The 27,545-nt window shown below is 40.3% G+C and overlaps 1 protein-coding gene across 2 annotated transcripts in view; it reads left to right on the forward strand.

The window, feature by feature from the left end:
- Window positions 1–27,545, forward strand: part of commd10 (COMM domain containing 10) — an 85,935-nt gene that overhangs the window by 51,386 nt on the left and 7,004 nt on the right. Inside the window, exon 6 of one of the 2 annotated variants that reach the window (XM_034691024.1) lies at window positions 12,808–12,828. The exons of the other annotated variant lie outside the window; for it this stretch is intronic. Within the exon in view, the coding sequence (XP_034546915.1) occupies window positions 12,808–12,813 (6 nt within the window). The 3' untranslated portion in view covers window positions 12,814–12,828. Of the gene's footprint in view, window positions 1–12,807; window positions 12,829–27,545 lie in introns of those variants that run through there. 2 annotated transcript variants of the gene reach the window in all.

Here is a 27,545-nt window from a genome sequence, read left to right on the forward strand (position 1 = left end):
CAGCTTTCAAGTGGATCATCCGCTGGTCTGTGTCGACACAAACACCTTAAAACAGTGCTCTGCTGGCTTTTGTAATGAGGTTGCCTGCTGACATCAGTCTGATTGGCTGCACCTGTATGCTTAGCTCCTAGGTGTTAGCTCAAATGTGCACTAGTCAACAGACTAGGAGTTTTTGGGAGTTTTTGAAGTGAAATGTGCCAATCAAAAGCACAGTGTTGTTGCCATATTCCATCAAAGTGTCAGCAGGAAGATGCAGCTTGTTGCATCAAATGCATCAACGCTGCAAGCCCTTGTTAGAATATCACATCATTAGTACTGAATCATTCAAAGTAAATGTACTTCATGTTAACAGCCAAGTATAATGTCAGTGTATCTGGCTCCTTAAAAGAAGATACTGTCAAATAATGTCACCACAAGACACATCCATTCTGCAGCTTCTGACTGATGTTTTTAAAACTGTAGATTTTCAAGCATCATTTTTCTGAGAATTTTGTAGGGCTTGTTGTTTGTTAGGGTTCAAAATGATAAGTGCTTGGTTGAATTTACACGACAACTGCATTTACACCGCAGAGGCAAAACATCAACTCAATGGCGCCCCTGTGGTGTTATGACGATAAAGCTGATGTTAATTGTAGGTCAACTGCTGTGCCTAACATTAGACAGCTCTTGAAAGCAGGAAATTGCACCCAGTCCTTCTGGTTTGGAGTTATTTCTTCTAATAATCACCAATGTGGAGAACAGAATGTTGTCATACGGTGTTATGCTTTAAAGAAATGGTTGTTCACACTATGACCCTATAGGTATGTGCACTCCTGCACAAATAGTTGGACATTAAAATGGCTGTTCTCATCTAAGTTTTGGAGCCTCATTTGATATTTTTTCAGACAAGGGAGAGTTAGGAAATCAGTAAGGTTTAAGGATGCTATTTGATTAGGAATCCAACATGAGTGGCTGCCTATCCACTGGCTCCGCTTGTGTCATTTTTTTAGTACATTCTTGTTGTTTCTTAACTTTTAACTTTACACAACACACTCTGTGCACCAAACTTTTTACATCTCATGGACATCGTGTCAAGTCAACGTCCTGAATTCCTTCCTTCATTCCATCCATCCATCCATCCATCCATCCATCCATCCATCCATCCATCCATCCATCCATCCATCCCCCACTAATCTGCATTCTCCTACGGTACAAAAGTAAAGCCAGTTTCACCCCCCCATCCCCATAGTGAAGCTGACATACTGCACTGGTGACATTTTTAGAATGTAAATCTGCATGGTACAGATCGGCTGGTGGCGCCCTGCCCCATTTGCTAACCACATTCACAGCATAACAGTTCCTTGTGTTGGTTTGAAGCAGACACTTATGGTTATGAAAAGTTGAATGACTCAGTGTTAGTGTATATTACATTTTCCCACCATTCCACTTCCTCTCTGCTAATGTGGTGCACACAACACCACTGGAGCTGCATTTGTCAATTAAGCTGTCAGGGTGTCAAACCGTCAAATTACCCATTAAAACGTAACTTCTTTCAAAAAATAAACTCTCTTGTGTAAATCAGAAGGATAAGAACTCACTTTAATGATGTGTTTTGATTTTATAGTCTGAACCATTTGTTTAAAGGAGGTGGGGTTAATGACCTGTACTACAGCCAGTCAGTAAGGGAAGCTCCAGGTGTTTTGGTGTCGCTTTTGGGGAGTCCACAAGTCGTCCATCTTTAAATACAGCCAGTGGTTAATACATGATAACACTGAATCATCTTGTAGCCTTAGCCTTATAGCCTAACTAAGCTACAAAGATCAATACCACCCTTGTGTCTGTGTATTTAAATGCAGCTTTCAGATGATGATACATTTGGCTTAAAGACAGGGGACCGCTTGTGTAATGGAAAAAAAAATCAAATATTTTATTTGGTTTATTACACAAAAGTAGAGGTAAAAATTACATTTTGTGATTTTATCGGGACTTTCGAGCTGAAACTGACTCTCTTGAATCTTGTTATCATTTTGATGTTACCTACTCTGTAAATAGATAAACTGCTGTTTGTTTAAGTAATGCTTTCATTTGTAACTCCCTATAAAACCCAGTAAAATCATAGTTTATTCCCCAAAATGATCAAACTTTCTCTTTTCCATTACACATCCAGGTTAGAAGTCAGCCTGACTTCATCTGGTTTCACTTCTCTGTGTCTGACTCTGACACCTCAGATATACAGCAGGCTAATAAGAGCTGATTGTTTCACTTTTTAGTGAAGTTCACGGCACAGGATGAGCTTATTATGTTATAATTCAGTCTATTCACTGCCAGTAATGGTCAGGTCTGCATGGTTCACTTCATATTTTATTATCAGGCATGCTGACATATAGAAGAGACGTTTCAGGGGGAGTAATTACTTTATGAAAATGAAGTCTTTATTGTCAGAGTTTAACCATGGCAAAGTAAGTCTTCACGCTCCGCTAATGGGTCGAAGTTTTTGAGTTATTTTTATCATGTCGAACTGAAGTTTAAGTACAGCCCAGGATCAGAGTGCATAATTTTTTCATTGTCATAGAACAGAAGAAAAAAATGAAATAAAATAGAAAACATAATAAACAGGAATTAAACAGCCCAGGCTTCTGAGAATAAACTAGCCTGCTGAAACGCAACAAACTTAAACAGCCAATCCAGGTTTGTTCATCTGGTCACCACAATATTTCAGAGGTTTGACAAGTGATTTCATGAAACAACAAGTCTCTTATGTCATCATTCACACAGTGTCAAAAGAAAATGGGACTCAGTTTCCACTTCATTCAAATCACACTCGCAATCAAGCAGTGTAGTGCACAAAAATATTATTGTGGAGCAAACTGCTGATTCCCAGCAGCAGTGATATTTGTGTGTAGTTTGTTGCTTTGTGTGTCAAATTGACTGTTTTGGTGTCTGAGTGGTGATTGAAATTAAACTCTCTCTCTCTCTCTCTCTCTCTCTCTCTCTCTCTCTCTCTCTCTCTCTCTCTCTCTCTCTCTCTCTCTCTCTCTCTCTCTCTCTCTCTCTCTCTCTCTCTCTCTCTCTTAATTTAAGCAAAATACAAAAGACAAGACTGTGAGGAGTGTTTTTTTGGTCTTCAATACCAAAGCAAAATCTGAAAGTCAATATAAGAGAGATTGGAAGGAAATAAGTGAAACACTTTTTGGACTCTTTTGCAATTGAAATACTTGCAGAAGATCAAGGCTCATTTCCCTTTTCAATGACAAAAGGCTTGATGTGCAGAACAGCATTCTTCAAAATGCTCTCTCTGCTATGAGCTTTTTACAACCTTCACTTAAATACTGAGAGCTAATTTGCAAAATAATGTACTAGTTCTTTGGCAGTTATTGAGTATGGTATAGTACCTTAGAGTAGTCTGCTTCAGTAAGAGCACTTCAGAGTTTCTGAGTGTGGTACTGTATGTGCCGTATTATCACTGCTTTTTGTCCAGTAAATCTATCTATTTTCCTTTATCTTATGTTTAACCTTTCCTCTTAGGTTCAAATGAACCTGTGTAAGGTGATACATTTCTGTTCGAGGGGGAAAAAAAGTAAAAAATATGGCTGTGGTGTAAAATGACTCTCCTGTAAGGTTAATGTGCTTCAGTGAGCTTGAGTTCAGAGATCTGACTCTTATTCTTTTTCTTTTTAGAATGAAGCACGGCTCATTAGCCCGGAGCACAGTATTCAGACTGAGTAACTCCCGGCTAAAGTAAGCTCAGACTGCGTGGATAATTATAACCCTACCAACCTTTTGGATAATCAGTTTCCCCCCCCATGAGCCCTGGTGAAAGACCAGACGTCTGTAGCATAGATGTAAGATAGTTGTAAAGAGAATGGCAATGTATTTTACCACTACAGGGAAAGTATATGTGATGATAACAGCAGGAGAAAAAAATGCCAAAGACAAGAACTTAATATATGGTTGCCGGCTGTTTCAGTGTGCAAAGGTCTGATTATGTGTCACACTTTGCATCACAATCATTCAGAATCTATTCAAAGAAGGGATGACGCACCAGATCAACCGCCTTTATGTTAATAGCACAGTGTTATGGCAACTCTCTCCTTAATTAAATATCTCACAAAGGTTAAAATATTTAGATCTTTGCAGGTCAGAAACATTAAGACAGAAATATCCAGAAGTCACCAGACAAAGTTAAAGGCGAGGAAAGTTCCTCTCTCCCTGATGGAAGTGTCCTCTTTCAGGTAACTTTCCTAATTAGACGCTTCATCAACTTAAGATTTAGTGTTTTCACAGAGAGTCCAGATATTTCCGCTTTCTTATGACAGGTAGTCACACTAATTAGGCTCCAGTAAATCTAAAGGTTAAAAACACTTCAGTGGAGTTCTGACTTAAAGATTTGGACATGAAGAGGTGAAGGGCAGGTTAGCCGTGCAGGAATTTGATGCACACAATGTCCGCATGCATTTGGAGAATTAGCTTGAGAATCCTTAATCACACATTCTCTCTGAGGCTTTGTTTTGATTTTCTTTTTTTTTTAAACTCAGTCACTGCTGCAAAAGGCTAATTAATCTTTTCCCCCCGAAAACTTGCTTCTTGATCTTTGACTTTTGAATCTGAAGAGGCAGAGGGGAAGCTGCAGCGACCATATAACAGCAAAGTTAAATGAACGTCAAGTCATCTTCTTAAGTGCATTGGTGGTGTAGTTTAAGGAGCTTATTATGAATAAACTTTAGGATTTATAGCTTTAGCTTGACCTGCCCTGCCAGCAGGTTGACTTCTTTAGAAGCTTGTTCATTGTTCACCATACTGTCCTACTGCGTCTCCTTCCCCTTTAGCGCCAAACTAATTAGGAGGAGGGGAGTCTGGCTTTGTTGATGGGGGTGGTTCAGGGACTTATGGTGTTAGAGAAAGAGGCCAGGGCCACCACCCGTTCTCTAACTAATAAAATGAAGCCCAGCCTGGCCACTTTCTGTGGAGTAAATTGCAGGATAATGTAGAAGAGTGACAGGGGTGTAAAAAACAGTGAGAATAACAGAAAGACTGACAGAGATTGGAATAAAAACGGGCGCAGACAGACAGAGAAGTGACTTTATCTTGCACATTTACAGTCAGAGGCATTCAGGAAGGCTTAATTGCAAATTTTATACCGTACATCGATTTTTATCTCTCCCCAAATTGAGTCCATCTTTTCCCCACCACTTATCTCTAACTCTGGTCTTTGCCTGCCTTTTAGACTGTGAAATGGAGAGTGGTAATTTCCCCCTGCTTCTCTCTGTATGTTAATGAAGCGCTAATCTGTTCCTGAGCGAGTGCCTTAATGAGGGCGACGTGCCCCTCGCTCAGCCGGCTAGCTCTCCCGTTAAGCAACCATTATGGAAATAGCTCGGTAGCGCGCGTCGTCCTGGGACTGGACTGAAATCTATGCCTTATTTCCACTTTTAAAGCTTTCTTCTCTCCTCCTTAACAAGGCTGGGTGTTCCTCTGAGGGGAGCGAGCAGTGGATAAACAAACATGGTAATGACGAGCACGGGGAGAGGCTTCACACACTTTGAGGTCTGGTCGTTTTTCAGATGCTGGATGTTGGTGGGGATAAATAGGCCACCAAGGACAGATAGTTGGAGATGGAGAGTGAAGTGTGAGCCAAGAATCAAACCTCTCATACACACCCAAATCAGCTGCATTATTATTAATCAACAATATTGTTATATATTAATATTTTTTTCAGAGGTATTCCTCTAAATATCTCACAAGTGTGAATATGTGAAACAAGAAATTGAATTAATGGGATTATTGACATTATTTTCTGCCAGATTAGCACATACCATTGATTGTGTCATATCCTGGGATCCATAACGCCCGCTGATGACGGTTATACTTGGCGGTATTTAGAGAAACACCCTAACCAGATTAAAAGTAGGAACAGATGCTGCTCGGAGCTGAACACGTTTCAAAGACTTGTATCAAAGGATATTATAGCTTTATTCATTCTGCATGTATCTAGGCCAGCCCAGCCCCTGCCACTCCCACAGACCACATATGAAGGGTGCTGCGGTGGGTGACTATGAAATGGATTAACTTCTCCCGCTTGCATCTTCCTTGAAATGAAATTGCTCATCTTTAGGGCTCTGTCTTTGTTCTGTTGCCTCAATTTGTTCCTCCATATCTTGTTTCTTTTCCTCTCTCTTTCTGTCCTGCTTCGTCTTTGTCCTGTATTTGAGTGTTTGTGAGCTACATTCACTCCCTGTTTTTCCATTTCTGAGTCGCTTTGTTGAATAAACGTCGGAAAAGCAGATCAGGTGTGGACAGGCTCCTCTGCAGTTATCTTCCCTACCTCTCAGACATATTACTTGCTGCTGAGAGATGAGCTGACATTCATCTTAAGCTGGCACTGAGCTGACTCGTCTGGAGCCACTTCCTGTCATTCCGCAGCTTTTTGTGATATCCAATAAAGCAGCATGAGTGTGTAAAACACACAGGTAGGAGCTTAAAAAGCAGGAGTATATTCTAGTGAAAACAAATGAAAGCTAAGTTGAAGTATTTGAAATGGAACTCAGGGGTTTTAGTGATGTTAGAGAGAGGTGTGTGCATATTTTCTTTACTGCTCACGTTACACTACTCGCTACATGGGGCTGAAACCTCAGGATCCCTCTTCAGATGATAAAAAGACATCGGAGCCTCGTCTCAGATGAATCTTTTAGGGTGTGCTCAGATTTAAAGACTCTCTGGAGGCTTTTGTTACAGGTTTTCAAGTTCATACATCAATGAAATAGTCTTGAACCGCACCAGTTTGTCAGATTAGGATTGTCAGGCTTAGGTTGTTGGTGGACTGGTTTGATGTAGGCAAGCTTAATGGCTCGCAGTGCTTCCTTCCTCCACCCCATACGGAGAGGTTTAAACAGAAATCCACAAGACCCCTGCATGTAATTCCTTTTATTATGACCAGTTATCAGTCATGCGTCATGCTCAGGGCTTCAAAAGGTGAATTATGCTGAAGTGTATTGTAAAAGGCAAAAGGGGAATTACAATCTTATGCAATAGAAACTGCAGACTGTTTGAAAAACAGTGGTTTTAGGAGGCTCTGCAAGTCCTTAGAAGTATTTATAAGTTGTCTAAAAGATGAAGAAAGTGCCCCAGATTTACTTATTAAAAATTTACTGAGTGTTTTGTACATGGCATGGTGTGTGTCAGTCTCTTCCTGCTGCCCGTGGCTCAGCTTTGGGCGATGCTGTAAGAGAAACTCGCTGGTACGTGAAGTTGGATTTAATAACAGTTGAGGAAATGACCAAGCAAAAAGATCAGAAACACTGATGAAGTTTTTTTGATGGTGACATTCTCATAACCTAAAATGTGTTTGATTGATTTCTGTCATGATCTTCAGGCACCAGAAACACTTACAGATACAAAGCAATGAATCAAATCAATGAGAGAGGCTCTTATTCCTCCCTTATTGGTTTAGGCTTATAGAATTTTGGATTGTGGAGAGACCATCGACCACAGCATGTGGCGGATGACGCATTGCAGACGTGCCGACTCAAGGCCTGATCAGAACCAGACCCTGTTTCTGTGCGACGCTGACCACATAGCGGGGAGAGAGGAGGAAAGAGGAGCTGTCATATTTCCCCCTCAGAAAAGAGGGATACATTCCCATGTGCCTGAATAATAATTTGACCAGAGAGACGTTTAAGGGTGCAAGTCACAGAGTGGGAGGAGGAGGAGATCTGGATCATAGAACATTAGTCATCAAAGTTCACAAGTGTCTCTGGCACCACAAAAAAGCACTCCACTGCCTTTAACCCCATCAAATTTGCTTGTGTGCGTGCCGTTTTTTGTGCTCCTTTCTTGCATGAAAGTGTATTACATTAAAGTTCGGGCTGCTGAGCAGGGAGAAGGTTGCATGGAGGATGTGGCGGTGGTGCAGATAGTCCCAGTCATTGTTGGTTAACTGCAGAGGCCACTGAAGAGCACAGATGTTAGCATGCTGCCTCTGATGCAAAACAAATACAAGGACCCAGAATGATCCCAAAACTTTAGTTCGCACTGACTGATACTGAATTACTGTGTATTTAAAAACCTGTGTTTGGAGGCCAATTGAATATTTCATTTTTGGCACATCTGCTGGTTTGTTTAGTAATACTTCTCATGGTCCTTTCAGTGGCTGTCAAATCTCTTATCATGCTTTTATTTAAGAAGAAGAAGAAAGAAGAAAGGTACTTTATTAATCCCCAGGGGGGAAATTAAATTTTTTCACTCGTGCTATTTTTGGACATGCTACACATACAGTTTTTTTGGTATATACATACAGATGCACACACATGCAGTGAACATGCTTAGGGAGAGATGTCAGAGTGAGGATACTGCCAACAACCAGCGCACCCTGAGCAGTTGGGGGTTGAGTGCCTTGCTCAAGGGGGGGACTCGAACCAGCGACCCTTCAGTTCCCAAGCCAAGTCCCTATGGACTGAGCTACTGCCGCCCCCATCTCTTCATATCTTCATAAATCCGCTGTCCACCCTGTCTTCCTTGCACAAGTGACTGTTACTCATTCAACTCCTAATCTATATATTTAGGAAAACTCTTTTGTCACTATTTACTCATTTTGACTTACTCCAACTGACTCCTACTTTCTGATTTGTGATCACATCCATTGAATAACTTATCTACCACTGTTTTCACAGTTTCACTTTGCTTCCTGTGAAATCATCAAAGGCTAACCGTTGCCTTCAACCTTTCATCAGAAGTGTGTGTGTGTGTGTGTGTGTGTGTGTGTGTGTGTGTGTGTGTGTGTGTGTGTGTGTGTGTGTGTGTGTGTGTGTGTGTGTGTGTGTGTGTGTCCTCTGCTGCATGGCATTCGTAGTGAGGACAGAAGGGTGCATAGTTGACAGGGGCTATGTGTTATAAGACTAAACTGCCGGTGTTAGCTGACAGAAGACTTGAAAAGAGAGAAGAGGGAGATGGGGAGAGAATGACAAAGAGAAAGAACTTGGATGTACTTTGGTTGAAAATGGGAAAAGAAGAAGCAGGGTGCTACAGTAGAACATGCTGCACAAATAAAATACATAAAAGTGCAGCGTGTGCCCATAAAAAATACTAAGTGTAGCGCATAACAGTTTTAAAATTTAATTAGAATAGATAATTACTAACTGTAAGTCATTTGCCTTTTTGCATTTTTATTCACGTCCACATTCATTTCTGCACAATGCTGCCTGTCCTGAGAGAAACTGTGAGAGAGAGAGAGGGAGAGAGAGAGAGAGAGAGAGAGAGAGAGAGAGAGAGAGAGAGAGAGAGAGAGAGAGAGAGAGAGAGAGAGAGAGACTGTTTATATTTCTGCCATGCTCAATAAAATAAGCAGGGTAGAATATTTTATTAAAAGAACAGCGAGGGGCATTCAAATGTTTATTTTTGTTGAGTCCCTGTGAGCAGGCCTTGGCCATTATTTATGAATGAACTTCTAAAAAAGCCTCAAAAGTCCCTTTATGACACAGCGAGGGGGCCATCAATTTAGAACAGCTGAGCGTGTATCAAACTGAGTTTAATTTTGCATCGCCTTGATTGCAGGTACAATTCAGTAATTCATCTACCTGCAGGCTTTTTAACTTTAGTTTGAACTTTTTTTTTACATTTTGTACCAAGAACACTCTTTTATGTCTAAACTAAAAAAAAGTGATTGTAAGTTTACTTTAATTTTCTGTTGGTTAAAACTTTTTGTCAGTGATTTTAATATTGAAGTCAGTTTGCTTAGAAGTTTAACAAATAGTGACTCCATGGCCCCAAAATCACAAAGAAACCTCTGCTTACAAGAAACAAGTCTGTGAATGCAGTTTGTGTGTTAAAGTGCATGTTTGTGCGTGTGTGTTTGTGTGTATTCAGGCATGTCTGTAGTGAGCCTGTGTCTGTATCTGCATCCATGCTTCAATGTGTTTCTGTCATTCTAGCTCAGTGAGTGGCCCACTGGGTGCAGACAATCCCCGGCTTTGTGTGTGTGTGTCCTGCTGCCGTGCTGTGTACTGTACTGAAAGGGCTCTGGGGAGCGAGGCGTGTGAAAATCCCACCCTTGCCCACCTAAAGGCTGTCAACTCAGTGTGTGATTGTGTGTGTGTGTGGAAAAGAAGGACAGACACAGAGAGGAAAGGAGCATTTGTGTGTGTGAATGCGGGTGTACTGATGTGTGTGTAGGGTGGGAAGTGGTGGGTGAAAGAGGACACTCCATGCTGAAACAACCACTCTCTGTGTTTAACAGTACAGAAAGATTCTTTATTATTCTTTTATTTCATTAACAGGGTGACCCAGTGACCCGACAGATGACCCCTGGCAGAGGCCACTCTGTTCTCTCACATACAGCACCACTGTCACAGCCTGTCTGTCTTTCTGTCCATCTGTCTCTTAATTTTTATCTGTGTCCCCCTCTACCCTCTTGCATCATATTTCATTATCTGTAGATGAATTTTAACATGACACAGACTGATGCTGCATTCATGTTCTCCTCAGATGGCTCCAGTTTCTGAGTTAGAAAGTCGATTTTCAGACTTGGGTGTGTTCAAGTGCTTTCGATTAGGAAAGTTGGAATGTTGTAACAACAACAAAAGACAACAAGGACACTATATATAAGATTTTTGGAATGTCTCTTTAAATATAATTAAGTTGATGTGCATTACGTGAATCAATAAAAAGCTCCAAGGCCTCTCCATAACTAAAAATGCCATCAAACACATCATAAATCATGACGGTCCATAAGGACTTTTTGTGAGAACATGATAAACACGACTCATTTGAAGGCGTCATTAAGAACAGGAGTATTAAAGTAATTTGAGTGAAAAAACCTGTGAGTGGACTGTGGTGTGTTGGGGCTTAAACCAAAGATCTGTGGTCATTTTTATTTTAGTGTCTTAGTGCCTCCAGAAACAAACATGTCACTATGGAGTATTGTCTCCAAACTAAGGTCATGATGACATCTGATAGGAGGAGTGTTGAGCTGATTTAAAAACAGATTGAAATGAATAGTGTTGCCTCTATGTGACATACAAAACTGAAAAAGATCCTCGGCATAACGGTTGATGATTTCTATCTAGTTATTTCATATGCCTGTCACCACCTTCTGCAGGGTCGGTGTCCGACAAAGTGATTCACAGCACACTGCAAAATCAGCCTTTTTGAAATGCCTGGAAATAATGTCATCTTAGAAGGTTTCTGCCTGGTAAAAGAAAGTTTTTCCTTGCCACTGTAACTAGCTAAATACTGCAAAGTGCTCCACTCATGGTGGATTGAGATGAGATAAGACTGAGTCTTACCTTGTCTTGATGTTGGGTCTTTGTTAATAATTTGACAAAGAGTACGGTCTAGAACTCCTATGTTTGTAAAAGCATCTTGAGATAACGTTTGTTGTGATTTGGCGCGATACAAATAAAGATTGATTGATTGATTGATTGATTGATTGATTGATTGATTGATTGATTGATTGATTGATTGATTGATCTCTACTTACTCATGTGCAGGACAAGATCAGTAAAGAAATAAATGGTCCTGCTATCTCCACAGGTAAAATAAAAGTCTCTCATCACAGCTTTAAATTGGATATTTTTTCTGTAATTTAAGTGTTAAAAAAGGTTTTTAAATAGCCCATAAAAAATGGTGACATTTTTATATCTTTTGAAGCATGCAGACTAGTCATGGGAAACTTTGAAGTGAGTGCTGTGTTTTATAATTATGTCGCAATATATGACTCTGAGGGAGACTTTTGAAGGGACATTACCCAAGTTTCACTTATGTGATAATGATTTGATATTACTCAGAAGCTGATTAAAGAGAGTTCCTCCTTCATAAAGAAAGATAGGACGACAGGGTCAGGATTTTGTAGTTATCCACCTCACACATGCAACAATTAACTTCCCTTTTATAATACATTCTTATGCTGTTTGCCACATATGGTGCAAACAGTTGTGCCTTCAGTCAACATGGAAGTTTTCAACATTAAAGGCCGGTATATAAAAGGAAAAAATTGATCTCTATAACAGACATAGGAAGCCAGCTTTGTTCCAGTTTCCAGGTCTTAAGGGGCTTTGTTGTTTCCTCGCTCTGCCTTCCTGTCTTCCTGTCTCCTCCCGGTGATTAATATATGAATGGATTCCTCACAGGTACCTCATCATCATCAATAATTATAACACATGTTCATGTTGTACTGTGTCTCACTGAGTTGCATGTGAAGACTCAAGAGGCGGATGTGGGAGCAGCCTGCTCTGTTGGAGGCCTAGCCATGCTCCCATTGTCCCTGAACCACAACACAGGATGTGGTGGATTCTAATTGGGGAGGTGGATGGACAATACATGCGCACAAACAAATAATGAAGAAGCACACACACTCATACTGCACAGACAGGACATAGGTGACCTCATCTATGCGAGAAAAAACCAATAGGCAAAACAGCCGTCGCTCTGTTTAGCCCACCAGTGAGGATGTTATTTGTTTAACCTCAGTGGCTGCCTCCTGCTGCTCATAAATGTCAGAGCTTGTTGTCGTTGAATGACTTTGCTGAACATGTTCACTGTGATCAAGCGTTTTTAAAGTCTTCAATAGAGGTGCTGTTTGTTTCTCATGCGTTTTTTGTTCACCCAACACTTATTAGCTTCTGTCTTTGTTATAGCACCCACTTAGCACAGTGGGAAGTGTTCCCATTTCTGTGAAAGTTACTGTTAATTTTGTGCTCCACAAAAGACTCTCTTCCACCCATCTCTCCATCAGTCTGTGGTATCTGTTTGGATGTTTGTTTATGTTTGTGGTCCATCCACTGAGCATGTAGACTTAGACCCTGTTCCTCCTCTAATTGGTTGTCTTTATTCATGTAGGGATGAAGAGAGGAGCAGGGGAACTAAAGGCAAAGCTGACTCTTAATAAATGTCAGCCCAAAGCCAAGGATAAGGACGGACAGACAGCTCGCTGATGGTCTGTTTATAACAAGGAGTCAGTTAATGCGAGAGGAAGAGGGAGCAGAGGTGAAATTATAGAGATGGAGTAGAAGAATACATCAAGGTAGAGGAATATATGTTCCCAGCAAGAGATGGAGGGATGAACAAGCAGAAAGCATAACCTCAACTTGAACAAGAGTTTGGTTCTGTAACAGCAAGAGGTGTGTTAGAGAGGAGAAATAAACAAAGCTAGTACATTTCTTCTACTCTTTTACATGGTTCATCTGAATAGTATAACGAATTTAGACATTAATATTTCATTGAGGTGGTTCAAACTTTTATTCCCATACTGAAAGACACAGGTTATGTTAAACTCCCTGGCTCTTGAGCTGCTACAGCAACAACATATCGTGGTACAGTGGAGGAAGATTGAGCAGGTGGGACAGACACAATTGCACAACAACTGAACTTGTTGCTTTGGGGCTTGATATTGGGAAATAACAGACTTTTGAAATAAACTGTTGCTAAGTGATGGCCAATCAGAACCGAGTCCTTGACAGAGTTGAGTAACAAACAGTTTGAAATAATATTTCATATATTGGATTTACTGCATAGAACAAATGCACACAATATTTAAGAATTGTGTTTAAATGTGTACAAACTCTCAAGTGTGTGTCCTGATGTTTGTGTATTTTATTGTTTATGTTTGTAATAATAATAATAATAATAATACATTTTATTTAAAGGCGCCTTTCTCGGCACTCAAGGACACCGCACAGATATATATATATATATACACGAATTTACATTAAAGGAAACAAAATCAGAGTCAAAAATGAAAACAATATAAACTAACAAGGGGTAAGAAAAAATAGAAACAATAACAAAATGACAGTGCAATTGGAGTCAGATGGAGTAAGCGGTTTTGAGCAGATATGTTTTGAGTTGTGATTTGAAATGGGGGAAAGAATCTGTGTTTCTGAGTTGAGGTGGCAATGAGTTCCAGAGACGGGGAGCAGAGCGGCTGAATGCTCGGCTCCCCATAGTGGTGAGACGGGCGGAGGGGACAGACAGGTGTATGGAGGAAGAAGATCTGAGGGAGCGGGAGGGAGTGGGAACATGGAGGAGGTCGGACAGATATGGGGGGGCGAGGTTGTGGATGGTCTTGAATGTCAACAGAAGGACTTTGAACTGAATACGGAACTGAACAGGGAGCCAGTGGAGCTGTTGGAGGACAGGAGTGATGTGGTGGATGGAGGGGGTTCGGGCAATGATACGGGCAGCTGAATTCTGGACCAGCTGGAGTTTATGGAGGGATTTGTGAGGGAGGCCGAAGAGGAGAGAGTTGCAGTAGTCCAGACGGGAAGTGACAAGGCTGTGTTATTGATGTGTGATTGAAAGGATAATATGCTGTCAAGGATGACATCCAGACTCTTAACCTGGGGGGAGGGTGAGACGGAGGAGTTATCAATGGTGAGGGAGAAGCTGTTGGATTTGGATTGAGTGGATTTGGTGCCAATGAGGAGAACCTCGGTTTTATTGCTGTAAATCTGTGGGCCTTTGTGCCTGACTGTTTTGCTTTGAGTGAAGCTTTTGTTGTGTGTGTGTGTGTGTGTGTGTCCAGGTGTGTTTTCAGGAATCCACCCTGTCACGTCTTGAACCTGCTGCCTCCTCCCAGATTCTGTCCCTGCACAAATCAAAGCAAAATCCTTTGTTTGTGTGTTATTTTTCCTGCCTTGTTTTTCTTTTTATTGTTGTCAAAGTTTCCTCTGCCTCCTCTTGTGTAGCAGCACACACTCCACTCTTCTCTGCTGTTATTTACTCCCTGTGGTTTTCACAGTTTAGATTGAATGAGAGCATTATCAAAAACCCTGTCGAAAAAGGAACAGAAAGTAAAGACGGATGAGGTGTTCACACTGATGGAATGTTCTAGGCCAGTTTGTTCCCGAGTGTTTTCTTCAAATCACAGACGTTATAATGACACTGACGTGCACTTTGGAGGCAGCGTACTGTACAGGAAGGGTTTTCCATCATGTCGTCTCTTGTATGTCATAAATCTGACAGAGGTTTGGAAGAAAACGTCTTTTCTCTTCTCTTCCTTTCTCTCATTATGTTTGGAAAAATAGGACTGTGTGTGTGCGTGGGCCTGCGTGTGTGCGCACATATCTGCTTGTGCTCATTTTGGTTATAAATACCAGAGGTGATTGACAGTTTCTAGTGTTTGGCTCTGACAGCTCTTATTTGTTGTAGTCGAAAGGCTTTTAGTGAATGGCTGACGTTTTGAGGTTCCGTGTCTGTCACTGTGCGATACACAGCACTGTTGTGGATGTGGATACCAGTTCGTGGTGCCCCCCTTTCAGCAGCAACACACACTACATATGTGGCCTCTGTGGGCTGTTTTTTCTACACAGCTTCGGCTCATAGGGTCATGGGAAAATTAAACATGGTTGTGTTAACTATTGATTTATTTTTTGATGTTGACTTTCACATTATAGTATAGTGACACCTAAAGTTATTGAGGTCCGATTTTATTGTTTATAGACAATCTGACAAGTTGATCATCTATTCTACATTTAATTTAAAGGTATAGTATGTCACCTTTTGGCTCTAAATTCCTGTTAAACAACTTCACATCAGTTATTTGTATTATTGTATTGTTGTAAGTTGGTGTTGGAAATTGGCCACCCACCGCTTCACAAATGCCGTGTTTTTGTACTTTGTGGGTGATTAAAAGCACTGAAAAGAGAGATTTGTGACAGACAAGAATACAAGTCTTCCGCTTTGACTTAGAGCAGATCCACGCACATCTTGACACCTGCTGACCAAAGAGCAGCGCCTCCTCATCGTGTCAAAGCAGATGTTAATGTTCACAGTGAAAGTGACCTGTTGCTGAGTCATCAGGTAAACTTGTTTTCTCTTCTCCTAGTTTGATGTCAGCTGATAACAGCAATACTTTGTGGGTGGGCTCGCTTGCAGTGCATCATTCTGTGCCTGTCTGTAGCTTTTGGCTATGTGCTGGATTGACTTGGCTTGTTTTAATTTGAGCCGAGCACAGCAGGGTTTCATTTCTCCATTATAACAGTTCTACCTGCGTGAAGGTTTCAAATGATGACTTGCTTGTCTTAAGCCCAAGATGATGAAAAGAAGTGGTCTGTGGCTGTGACTTGTTATCGCGGAGTGACCATAAATACTGTAACTTTACAGTTGTATTGAAAACAACACTGAATGTAGCTGCAATCTCGATTGTGAGCACATTTTATTTAAGATTAATTCTACTTATTATGTTCATGGGATGCCTCTATTATGAAACAACCACATCAGGGAATGGGATGTCTTCAGCACCAGGAACTTAACACAACTTCTTGAATTGTAAAAATAAAGGCAGTGTCTGAAAATATCCAATCGGGACACAGCTGAGAAACTAAAGTTCCAACCACACAGAATATGTTAGAAGCTACAGCATACTGAGAGGTGAAGTCACAGTGACTATAAAGACATCTCTCTCTGCTCTCATGCACAGACAGGGGTACCGCTTCACCCTGTGTGAACATGCACTAATAAGCACAATCACAAAATGTTACAATTTTTCAGCAGCAAACTTTATGCCTGTGATGAGTCTCCTCAAATATGCTGCCGTAATTTTAACAATGACTCTCTTGCTTCTCAGTCCAAGCTGATTTGCAGCTAAATCAGCCTTGGAGAACATGGCAGTAATGGAGGCACTAACAAAAAAAGTGATAAACTAAACTTAAAAAAAATAATAAATAAACAACAAATTAAATAATGTTTTAAATTAAAAATAATGAAATAAAATAAAATAATAAAATAATAATTAATAAAACTGAAATAAACAAATATTTTTTTGGGGGGGAAATGTTTATCTTTATAATATAACCTATTACTTGAAAATTATAAGCCTTGTTTTTGATAACATACAGTATGTCAGTTCAAATAAAGTGGCTGGTAAGATAAATTAGTGGCTGGTAGATTTTGGGATCAACAGCCCCAGTGGCAGGTGGGCAAAAAGGTGAATTCCATCCCTGTTGAGTTATACTTACATTAACTCAAACATTTCTAGCAAATCATTAACCAGAAGGTCTAGTTTATTCAATTTAACAATACATTTATTTTGGTCATCTGTCATAGGTTAGAGAGTGAGAAAGAATAACTGCCACTTGATGTAAATTGACATGAACCTACAGTGAATACAACTTGACTTCATGAACTCCTCCATAAATGGGATTTCTGTCTGAGTAACTTAAAACACATTTCCATGGTGGGTTTTAACAATGAAGAAGCAACTCCCATGATACCCAGCATGACATCATCAAATTGTGTCTTTTGTGGTTCTTTTGATTAAGGCACCACTGGCATTGACAAAATCATCCTTTGCGTTCGATACGCACAATTTTTCACGCCACCAGGTTTCTGAATAAAAGTCAAAGGTTTCAGACTCTCCATTATACTAAGCATTTGTAGGAAAACTACCATGAAAGAGAAAATACAGTCTCTTCACTGCCTGGAGCTTCCACAGACAACAAAGGGTCACTTTTTCTTGATTGGAAAACTCTGGCCTTTTGCTTCTGCTCTGTCCACCGTTGCTCACTTTTCAGTGCAGCAAGTTCATTCTAGTTTTTGGGGGGCTACAAAACATTCTTAAGATTATCCGAAAAAGCTCACCTGTATGCTCCATCAAGCTTCCCTCGGCCGGTCAGTCTTATCACATGAACTCTATCAGCAGAGGAGGTTTCTCACATTTTAATGGAAATGTGGGTTATTTTAGTTGTTCATTTCTTCTTTATAGTATGATGGATTAAAGGCACTCTGAGGATTTTTTTTGTTGTTTTTGATTCTGATGACCCCTTTGGGTAGAATGGAGATCTGGCTCTTGCCAATTGTGCATTTGTTGTGGAAGCAAAGGACTGTAATTCAGATCTTCTTTTTAGTGCTACTTTTTGTTTTTGTTCAAAATAACTTTTTGCAGGATGCAGAATGATAAGGAAATCTATTATTTTGTAGCATAAAATTATTAAACTGGGACGGAAACAAGAAAACTTTGTATACTCTATTTTATAAACCTTAGTTACGATCCAAAAGGTGAGCAGGCATTCCAGTTAAACTTTACTCATCACAGCCCCTGTGTAATGATCTATCTTAGATTACTTACATCTCATTGCCAAACTTTACCAGCAGAGTTCTAAACATAGTCGATTTCAGGCGATTGCAAAATAACAATTTGGCTTTTTTTGTGGAAAATCTGACCGCAACACATGCACTAAAATTCAGTATAAAGGGATGACCAATCTTGTTGCTGATAATGTCATTCTACAATGTAGATAAAGAAGTAGAAGATGTATGTGAAGAGGAATAAATATAAAAGTGAGACTATTTCAAAATCATCCAAAGACTCCTCAAAATGGTTTTTAAATGTGTCCTCAGGTGAGATTGTGTTGTCTGTAGATTATAACTGTGAGAAATAAAATATATGGATTGAGGATAGAGGTTAGGAAAGAGTGAGTAAACTTCAAAGTTATGTTACAAAAGTACAAAAACAGCTGGAGAGCATAGATCAACAAACTCAAACTTTAAATCCTTCCTTACAGAGAATAGTGCTGAACAAATATGAAAAGGATTGGCCTCTTGTTGAACTTAGAACACTGAAAAATGTCTTCGCAAAGCAATTATGACAGTTGTTGATATATTATCTTATAACCTAAATTCCAAAATAGTTGGGATGCTTATAAAATGTTGATTAAAGGGTTGATTATGATTGTTTGCAAATCATATAAACCCTTAACTTAATTGAAAATACAACAAATCAGATATTGAAATTGTAAAATTGTATTACTTTATGAAAAAAACTGGGGATGTCTGCGCAAAAGGGTCAATGCCGTATAATAAATACTGGATGACTGTGATCCTTGGGCCCTCACGCAGCACTGCAGTGGAAATCAATGCATGGGCTCAAAATTCCTTAAAAACCATTGTCTGTGAACACAGTTTGTTAATCATCCACAAATGCAGGTTAAACTGTACCATGCAAAGAGGAAACCATATATAAACATGATCCAGAAACACTGGCAACACTTCTCATGATGCACAAGTGCCCACGGCATGGCTAGCTTACACATCTGGGAAGGCACCATTCCCACTGATACTGAACAATATATACAGATTTTGGCACAAGAGATGCGGCCACTAAGACAATGCCTTATTCAGGGAAGACCCTGCATATTTCATCAAGACAAGTCTAAACCACTTTCTGCACTTATTACAACAGCATGGCTCCAAGGGTCCAGGTGCAAATCTGGCTGGTCACCTATTGAAATCATTATGCACATCATCATCACAATAAATGTAACAATGGATACTCAGAACTGTTACGAGCCTGTATCCTATCTGATACAGGCAGAATAACAGACTAGAGAAGTGAATGTTAAAGATTCTAATAGATAATGAAATTTTGAACTTTTTGAGGGTCAGTGGTCATCATACTGTGATTGCCTTATTATGCCAGCCTCTTACTATTTGTAAACTGCAGTCAGAAAACATATTAGCTGTATCAAAAATTACATTAAGTTAGATTAGTGTGCCATAATAAGAAGAAGGCTATTAATTAAACTCAGCATAATGCTCAGGCAACATTGCCAGCTGTTATTCTTCTCAGATGAACCTTTAACCTGCCTCCATTTCCCATCTGCATTCCTCCTCCTCCTTCTTCTTCCTCTCCACGATGAATCAGAGGGCTACAACCTCACCAGTGCTGATGGGGCACAGACAGATGGACAAATACACTTGCAACATAAAAGAAAGAGACAGCACACCTGTAGCGCCAAAGCAAAACAAGAAAAATCTTTATACAGACATTAAAAGAGTGTGTTTTGACGGCACAGCTGCCTTTGTCAGAGTATGTGTTTTTAGTGACAGACAGCTACGCAGCTGAACAAACACACATTCGTCATGAAGCACACCAAACACATTCTTAAAGACAAGCAAAAAAGCTTCTTATTAACTTTATGTCTCTAAAAGATGTTCTCTTTTTCCGCTGTTTAACTTACATACAAAAAAAAAACAATTTTCTGATTCAAAGAAAAAAATCTCTGCTGAGATAAAGTTTACATTTATTCCATGTAATGTTTTTTTATGGAAAATATTACAAACTGTCTCATGCCACAGTTTTATTTATGCCGATTGCTTTCCTGTCCAAATGACAGGCAACCCTTCCAAACTAACCCCTGATGACTATCCTTCAGCAAGATCCTTAGCTCACACAGTCCTATGAATCTTGGAAAAGTTTGCTCGCACGAAGGCAGAAAGGAGGACAGGCAGACAGGTTGGCAGACACGTATGAATTGTAAGCTAACTGACAAAGAGTAATGACATATTCTACGGTTTCTGTTAGCTGACAGACAGAAACTAAGAAGTCAAGCGTACAGACAAGTTGATAGACCAGATAGAGAGATAGCTGAGCCATCACTCCGTCATCATGTTTTGTAGGGATGAGTGTAGTCATGGCAGTAAAGAACGGACATGTAGGTTTTACTTTTAAGGTAGTAATACTTAGGGTGTATGATGAAGCCAGAAATTAAAGAGTGTTTGCTTTTGAGTGTGTAAAAGCAGCAAAGGGAAGGCTGTTTTTGTTTTACAGTGTATGTGTGTCGTGGGTTGGAGGGATAAAGGGTTGCCAAAATCTGACAGCTCAGCCTCCTGTGCATTCCTTCTCTCTATCCGTCTCTTTGTCTTTCACTGTCAACATTTCTTTCTGTCAGGCAGAAGTCAAGGACCAGGCAGCGGCAGGGAGCTCCAATTGGACAAACTGTCATCGGGCTCATAGTCACAGTAGACATATAATGTAGCTGAGCCACAGAGGACACATAATATACCATATCCTCTGGCTGCAGAGCTCTTGAGCTGGCAGTGTTACAGTAACCCTCTCTTTTGATGCTGATTTAATGCTGTGCTGGTGTCACTTAGAAAGAAGCATTTTATTTGAGCTGAGGATGAGCCGCAGCACATTTTGTGCATTTCTGGTAGAATACTAATTGTGGTGGGATAAATATTGTTACCATTTAGAATACTCAGAGCTGCCACAGCTGCTGGATATATTACATACGTCTGAGAATGTATGACATTTGTGTTTCTGTGTGGGCCATGAGGCCGAAAAAATATTATGTGTCACTTTTTGTGTAAAACCACCAGGACATGATTTTTTTTCAGCCAGAGTCAACATGTTTTTTTCCTGCTTTGAACACCTGATGTAAATGTGATGTAATTTCTGGATAAAGGGGACCTGCCTGAGGCCAAAAGAGCTCCACATGGGCACAAAATATGAAAGGAAAATCACACTCTTACATCACTGAAAACACCTGTCTGTATTCATAATTCTGAGAATACTCTTGGAGAGTTCCAACCTTAGCTTATAAATTTTTAGCAAGGACTCCTAGCTCAAAAGCAAAAGAGGAACAATGTCAGAGCAACTTTGAGTAAGGAAGGGACAGAAACTTTTCTCACTGAGGAGCCAGGGCTGGCCCGATGATAGGTATGACACATTCTGTCATAAGCTGTGTTTATTTGATATTAAAGGTGACATATTATGCTATTTTTCATCAAAATATATTGGTCTAAGAGGTCCCCAAAGCATGTCTTTAAAGTTTCTTGCTCAAAAAAACACTTTGAAATCAGATTTTGGTATGCCTGTAAACCCCTCTTTTTCAGCCCTGCTCAGAACAGGCTGTTTTCTGTGTCTGTGCCTTTAAATGAGAATGAGCTCTCTGCCCACGCCCCCTCAGGAAGTGGATGTGGCCTCGGCTGTCCAGCACGTTGATCTAATGTTTACATGTTGGCTGAATATACACGGCTGCTCACAGACCCACGTTACTTCAACCCTCTGAATTTGATACAGAATCTGATCCTGACGGAGAGGCGTCTGCAGCAGGACCTTTCTGAACGATTGGTCACAGATTTAGTGTTTCTTGTTGTTTTATTTGTCAGTATGTCGACGTTGTCTTGGTACACAGCTACGAACATGTAGCTATGTGGCTATGCTAACTAGCGCTAGCACTTTTCCATGAAAATTAAAATTCATCCACTAGATCTTCAAATCTGCAGTCGTGGGGAGTAAAACTGACATTTGTGTTATTAAGACAGCCTACAACTAGCATGCCTCCCTTGTTAGCACACATGCCTCAATGGAGGCAGAGTTGAGGGTTGAACAAGCTCAAAGCTCTGACTTCCGTTACAGACCGGAAAACATTGTGTCGTAAAAAAAAAAACACAGAAAACTGAAACGGCTCGTTTCAGCACACATTTACAGAAAGGTGGAGAAATCAGAACAGGGGCAGAATTGATTTTTTTCATTTTCGGGGGGTTTGTAGACATGCCAGGGACACATTCAAGGTAGAGAACCATTAAAAAGTCGATTTTGCATGATGTCACCTTTAAAAGAAATGGCTCTCCTAGTGATGGTGAGGCAGTGAAATTGATCGGCCTCATCACACAATGTGATCAGATCTTTTTTTTCCTTGCTATTTAACAAAATTCAGATCTCCGTTAAATAAATTGCCAGCCATACTTTAAAAGTGTGTAGCCTAAAAATGTCTGAAAACACAGGCCCACTTTCACAGAAGCCTCTTCACATGGTCACAAAGGTAGTGTTTCCCACATAAATAGTATACCTTGACAGGCCGCCCTGTTATGTTTTCCCCAGCCAGAGTATATTTGCAGATCATTTGCACAATTACTTTAACCGTATATGATCGCCATCTAAGATCAATAAACTAATGTACTAGCTTTGCAGCCCTCTGCAAATGATCAGAGAAAGAGAGAGAGAGGTCTTGCTGCTCTGTCTCTTATTAAGTGCATTGATTGCAGTGCGATGTCTCATTTCAAATATGATCCTTCTAATGCATTTGTTTAATCATGTTGTTGCTATCGATGTTATTGTGCAGTCTCTTAGTTTTGCAGCCTTATTACTAACCAGCCTCCCTACACGAGGCTCACTGCTGCGAAAACAGAATTGTTGGTGAAAACTGTTGCGTTTTTCCAGCTGCCAAAAAACTTAATGTTGTGATCACTTTCTTCCAGTGATATTGTGTTGGTGTGTTGGTGTGTTGGATTAGAGACATGGTCTCTGCATGATCTGGTATGTATAGCATTTAATTAGCCCACTGTCATTCAGTGTGTGGAGAGCATATCGCCTTTCTCACCGTCCCCCCCTCAGCTTGAGGAACGCTTGAGCCTCTTAAAAGTCCTCCTCACTGACAATAACAGTTTTTCACTCTAGGAGCTCACTTAAGGGCCAAGATGCTGTATGAATAACCTTTATCTTTACTGGGATTTAATCTAGGCTTTAAGAACATATTCTTAGAAAACGCCACGATTCTTAGGATTGCATAACATTTCATCAACAGGAGCAACTCTTTGTACAAGGAAGCAGTATGAATCTCATTTTATCCCTGTGCTGTTTCTGGCTGGATTTTCTAACAAACTATAGCTGCCTTAACATCTCATTTTAGTATCTTATTACAATCTTTTTGAAATCCAAACAGAATAATAATGCTACATTAATCCACTTCAACTTGAATACACAGGCCAGTTTGACCAATGTCATACATTTAGGGATGTAACAATTCTTTTTAACAATGATTCCATTCGTATCATGATTCGTGGTTGCCGATATTGGTTCAATTAGAACGATACGATTCAGTGTCTTGAAATCGATTCAGTAACTTTTTCGCCAAAAATGAAACCAGTGTGACTGTGAGATAAAGGGCGCCTTAGTAGGTGGTTGGATAGATTTGTGGTATTGCCGTGGTACTTCACTTGACCTTGACATATCCTACAAACAGCGAGCGACTTATTTAGAACATCTCCCTCTTCCAAAAGCCAAAGTGTTTCCACACACTGGACCGCAATGGTGGCTTGATCATTTCTTGCTCGCCGACTTCTCCTCTGCCATCCACCCATAGACTGTATAAAATATGGACGTAGTATCTGTGACGTCACCCATCTGTTTCTGAAGCGCTGTTCGAGGCAAATTGTCGGCAGCAGCCATATTGCTTCTGTCTAGCCAGTGTGACGTAAAGAGGTGGAGTTTGAGCCTCCTAGCCAACAGCTGCAGTGTTCCCACAGTCAGCTGTGCCTCTCATTGGAAGACTCGTAATCTCAATATCTTCGAAATTGCCGCATTAGAAGAAAATTCACCCCCCTCACAGTGAGAGAGAGAGAGACGATTGAGAAATGAGCTATCCAGACCACACTTGTCTTTTGTACCAGGCTATAAACATGTTTATTTCTGCTGCAAAGATCGTCTTTTTCCCATTCATGTGTATGTGACTTCCGGTACTTCCGGAGCCAGCCTCAAGCAGATCCTCGATGAACTGCAGCTTTTAACACTTCCACATTGGACTCATATTTTTTGACGGAGGTTGTCGCTTGCATCCGCCATGCTATGTTTTGTTGTCTGCTTGCGTGTGGTGATGATGTCACAGATGGGCAGCCTGAATTGAGTAACGTTTAATGTCTTTGTCATTAAAAGTGCAAAAAAAAAAAACACATCCAGATGAAGTCTGCCATGCTTAAATCCAATGTGTTATTTCCTGGTATCGATACAATGAATTTATTACCTTTTAAAACGATGTTAGATCGAAATATAAGTCGTCCGGAAGGCCAACTTGCTGAGCACAGATCGATGTAGTCGGATCATAGGAATGTAAATGGATACATCAATGCAGTAGATGAATCGTTACACCCCTACATACATTGCAGATGGGTGGCCAAGTATACAATTATTTTATGATAAATTATGTGACTTGATTACTTTGTGGAAACATTCCAAATTTGGCAACTTCCGAGCTGAACGTGACTTTTGGAGAAAGCTGTTTTATATTATAGACTCTTTGAGAAATGAGCACTATCCAATGTCTGGACTAGCTGATCAAAAAGTTGCCAAAGAGAAACTGCAGCATTGCTTGGTACTGAAATGCAGCCAAGTGTGACATACGAGTGACTTATTAAACACCTATAAGTATTGCACATGCCACACACACGTTCTAATAAAATTCATTGGTGCATGCACACACAGCACAGGAGACAGTGACAAAAAATTTTAAATCTGGCAAACAAGTTGAACAAAAAAATTAACTGGAACACAATGGGACAACTTTCTGCTGACACACCCACACAACATAATGCAAGTTTAAATTCCTGAAAGATGTTAGCATAGCAGCACTTCCCTCTGTTTCGCTTATCTCCATATTTAACCACTCAAACTGGTCTTTCTAGACCCTGATTTTATCTCCTGTCTGCTTCTTCGCTGTAAAACAACCACACCAACATATCGGCTTACATCATCTCTGTGCAGGGCTGTTAAGATCACTGCTGCTTCTCTCTACAAGGAGAAACAGCCTGTACAGACAAAATAAGGGATTAACAGCTTCTATAAAAAAAAAAAATAGTCTGCATCACCTATGCAGGAAGCAAGCAAGAAAAGGCTTCTATAGGACTTTCAGGACAGAAGAAAGATGCAGCAGAGAAGATATAAGAGGAAATGTGAAAAAAACAGGAATTCATTTAGATTAATTAAAATAAAAACAACCTGAAAAGAGTTAATTATTTTTGACACATATTCTTTTATGTAATGAGACTTATAATGAGAAGATGACAGTAATTGAATTATAAAATGCTAATCTACACATTCCTTTTAATGCACATGTAAAGTACAGCTCAGAAACTTATCAGCCTCTCTACAAGACCACACAAACCCTCACGGCTTACACATTTCAAATTCTGCAGAAGATTGATTGGCACTTGCTGTCGACACTTGAGTCTTGGTTCTCTTAGCTCCATGTCTGCCTGGTACGGTCTTTGGCGTTCATATTTTAAGATGACTTCAGCCTGCAGACAGTTTCATGCAGACACTTCTTCTTTCTGTGTGAATTTATAGACAGCTTTGATGTTATATTGTGTTTGAAGATACACCACTGGATTGAAGACAAATTCTCTCTGTCAGTGAATTCTTTAGAGGTGATGTTTGATATGCCTTTAGTTGTTTGTTGCAATGAAAGCTCTCTCGGGATATCATATTTTTCATTTTGCGACTAAGGCTCTCGTTTTCTGTCATGTTTACAAACGCTCTTCTTTTTCTTTCTTTCACTATTCTGCTCATTTCTTGCAAACCAATGTCTCACCTCCCCTCAATCAATGAAAGGTAATAAATGCTGCTTCTGAAAGAAAAACACTGCTTGTACAAGTGCTTTAAGTCTGAGCTATTTTTTATTGCATTGATGCAAATGAGTCATGAAAAGTGCCCATTTGCATCCAACTAGCCCCATTCATACTGCTATCTTGTTGTATGAGAAACCTCTGCCTGATGCTGTACACCATGGTCTTATATAAGCTGTCATCACTGACACTACTAGCCACTTGATGGGATAAAAGCACCACTTGTTGAATCTGTCGTTCTCTTTTCAATTGGGGAAAAAAACACTGCTTCGCTGAGCCTGGAACAGAAAACCTCCTGAAGCTTAGAGTCCTAAAATGGGATTCCTCTGAACATGAATGTAGCAGTAACAGGTTGTTCATTTGAAGACACCAGAGGAGATACTTTGGAGGCTTTAGGCACTTATTCTGTTTCCAGATGCTGCTGTTACTGTGGCCTCGTCTAATGTCTGCATTGCATCAATTGGAGCATCAATTGACACAGATCAAAAAAAAGGACGTCACTTATCGCTATTACTGCATTGAGCCTTCAGGCTGTAAGACAGTAAAAGGAAACAGTCCTATGTGCAGACAAATCAAAGCACTGATGACGGAAAAAGATAAAAAAGACACGAGCCCCAAATTTCACTCAAGACCATGAATGTATGCATTCTATATTAATAATACATTTTATTTATATAGCGCTTTTCAGAGAACTCAAAGACACTTCACAAATAGCACACAATAAAAGAAACAAAATAGAAACACAGTGGATATAAAAACATTAACAGTTAAAAGCAGTTCTGAAGAGGTGTGTTTTGAGGTGGGATTTGAATGTTTGTACGTCAGTGGAGTTGCGTATGTGTTTGGGGAGGGAATTCCAGAGGGCGGGGGCAGCAATGGAGTAAGCCCTGTCACCCCAGGTTCGGTGCTTGGTCCTACAGGGTGGGGAGAGGAGGTTTTCATTGGAGGAGGGGAGAGCACAGAGGGGTTGTGAGGGTGAAGCAGGTCAGTGAGATAGGAGGGTGCCAGGTGATGGAGGGCTTTGTAAGTCAGGAGGAGGAGTTTGAAGTGAATGCGTTTGGGGACAGGAAGACAATGGAGGTTTTGGAGGACAGTGGTGATGTGATCACGGGAACGGAAGTGAGTGAGTAGATGGGCAGCTGAGTTCTGGATGTACTGGAGTTTATTGAGGACTTTGGATAATGAGCCATATAGGATGCTGTTACAGTAGTCAATTCTGGAGGTGATGAAAGCATGGATCAGGGTTTCAGCTGCAGGGAAGGAGAGTAGTGGGCGGAGTCGGGCGATGTTTTTTAGGTGAAAGGAAGGCGGTTTCGGTGATGTTAGTGACATGTTTTATCAGCTGTTTTAAACAGCTGATATGATGAAAGCTGCTGACTGAGCCAGAGAAAGGTGTTCCATATGTTTTCCAGTCTATTTTTTGGAGAGGGATGTATTTTCCTGCATGAGAAGACGCT

This window comes from Notolabrus celidotus, chromosome 9, assembly GCF_009762535.1.
Source record: "Notolabrus celidotus isolate fNotCel1 chromosome 9, fNotCel1.pri, whole genome shotgun sequence".
NCBI lineage: Eukaryota > Metazoa > Chordata > Actinopteri > Labriformes > Labridae > Notolabrus > Notolabrus celidotus.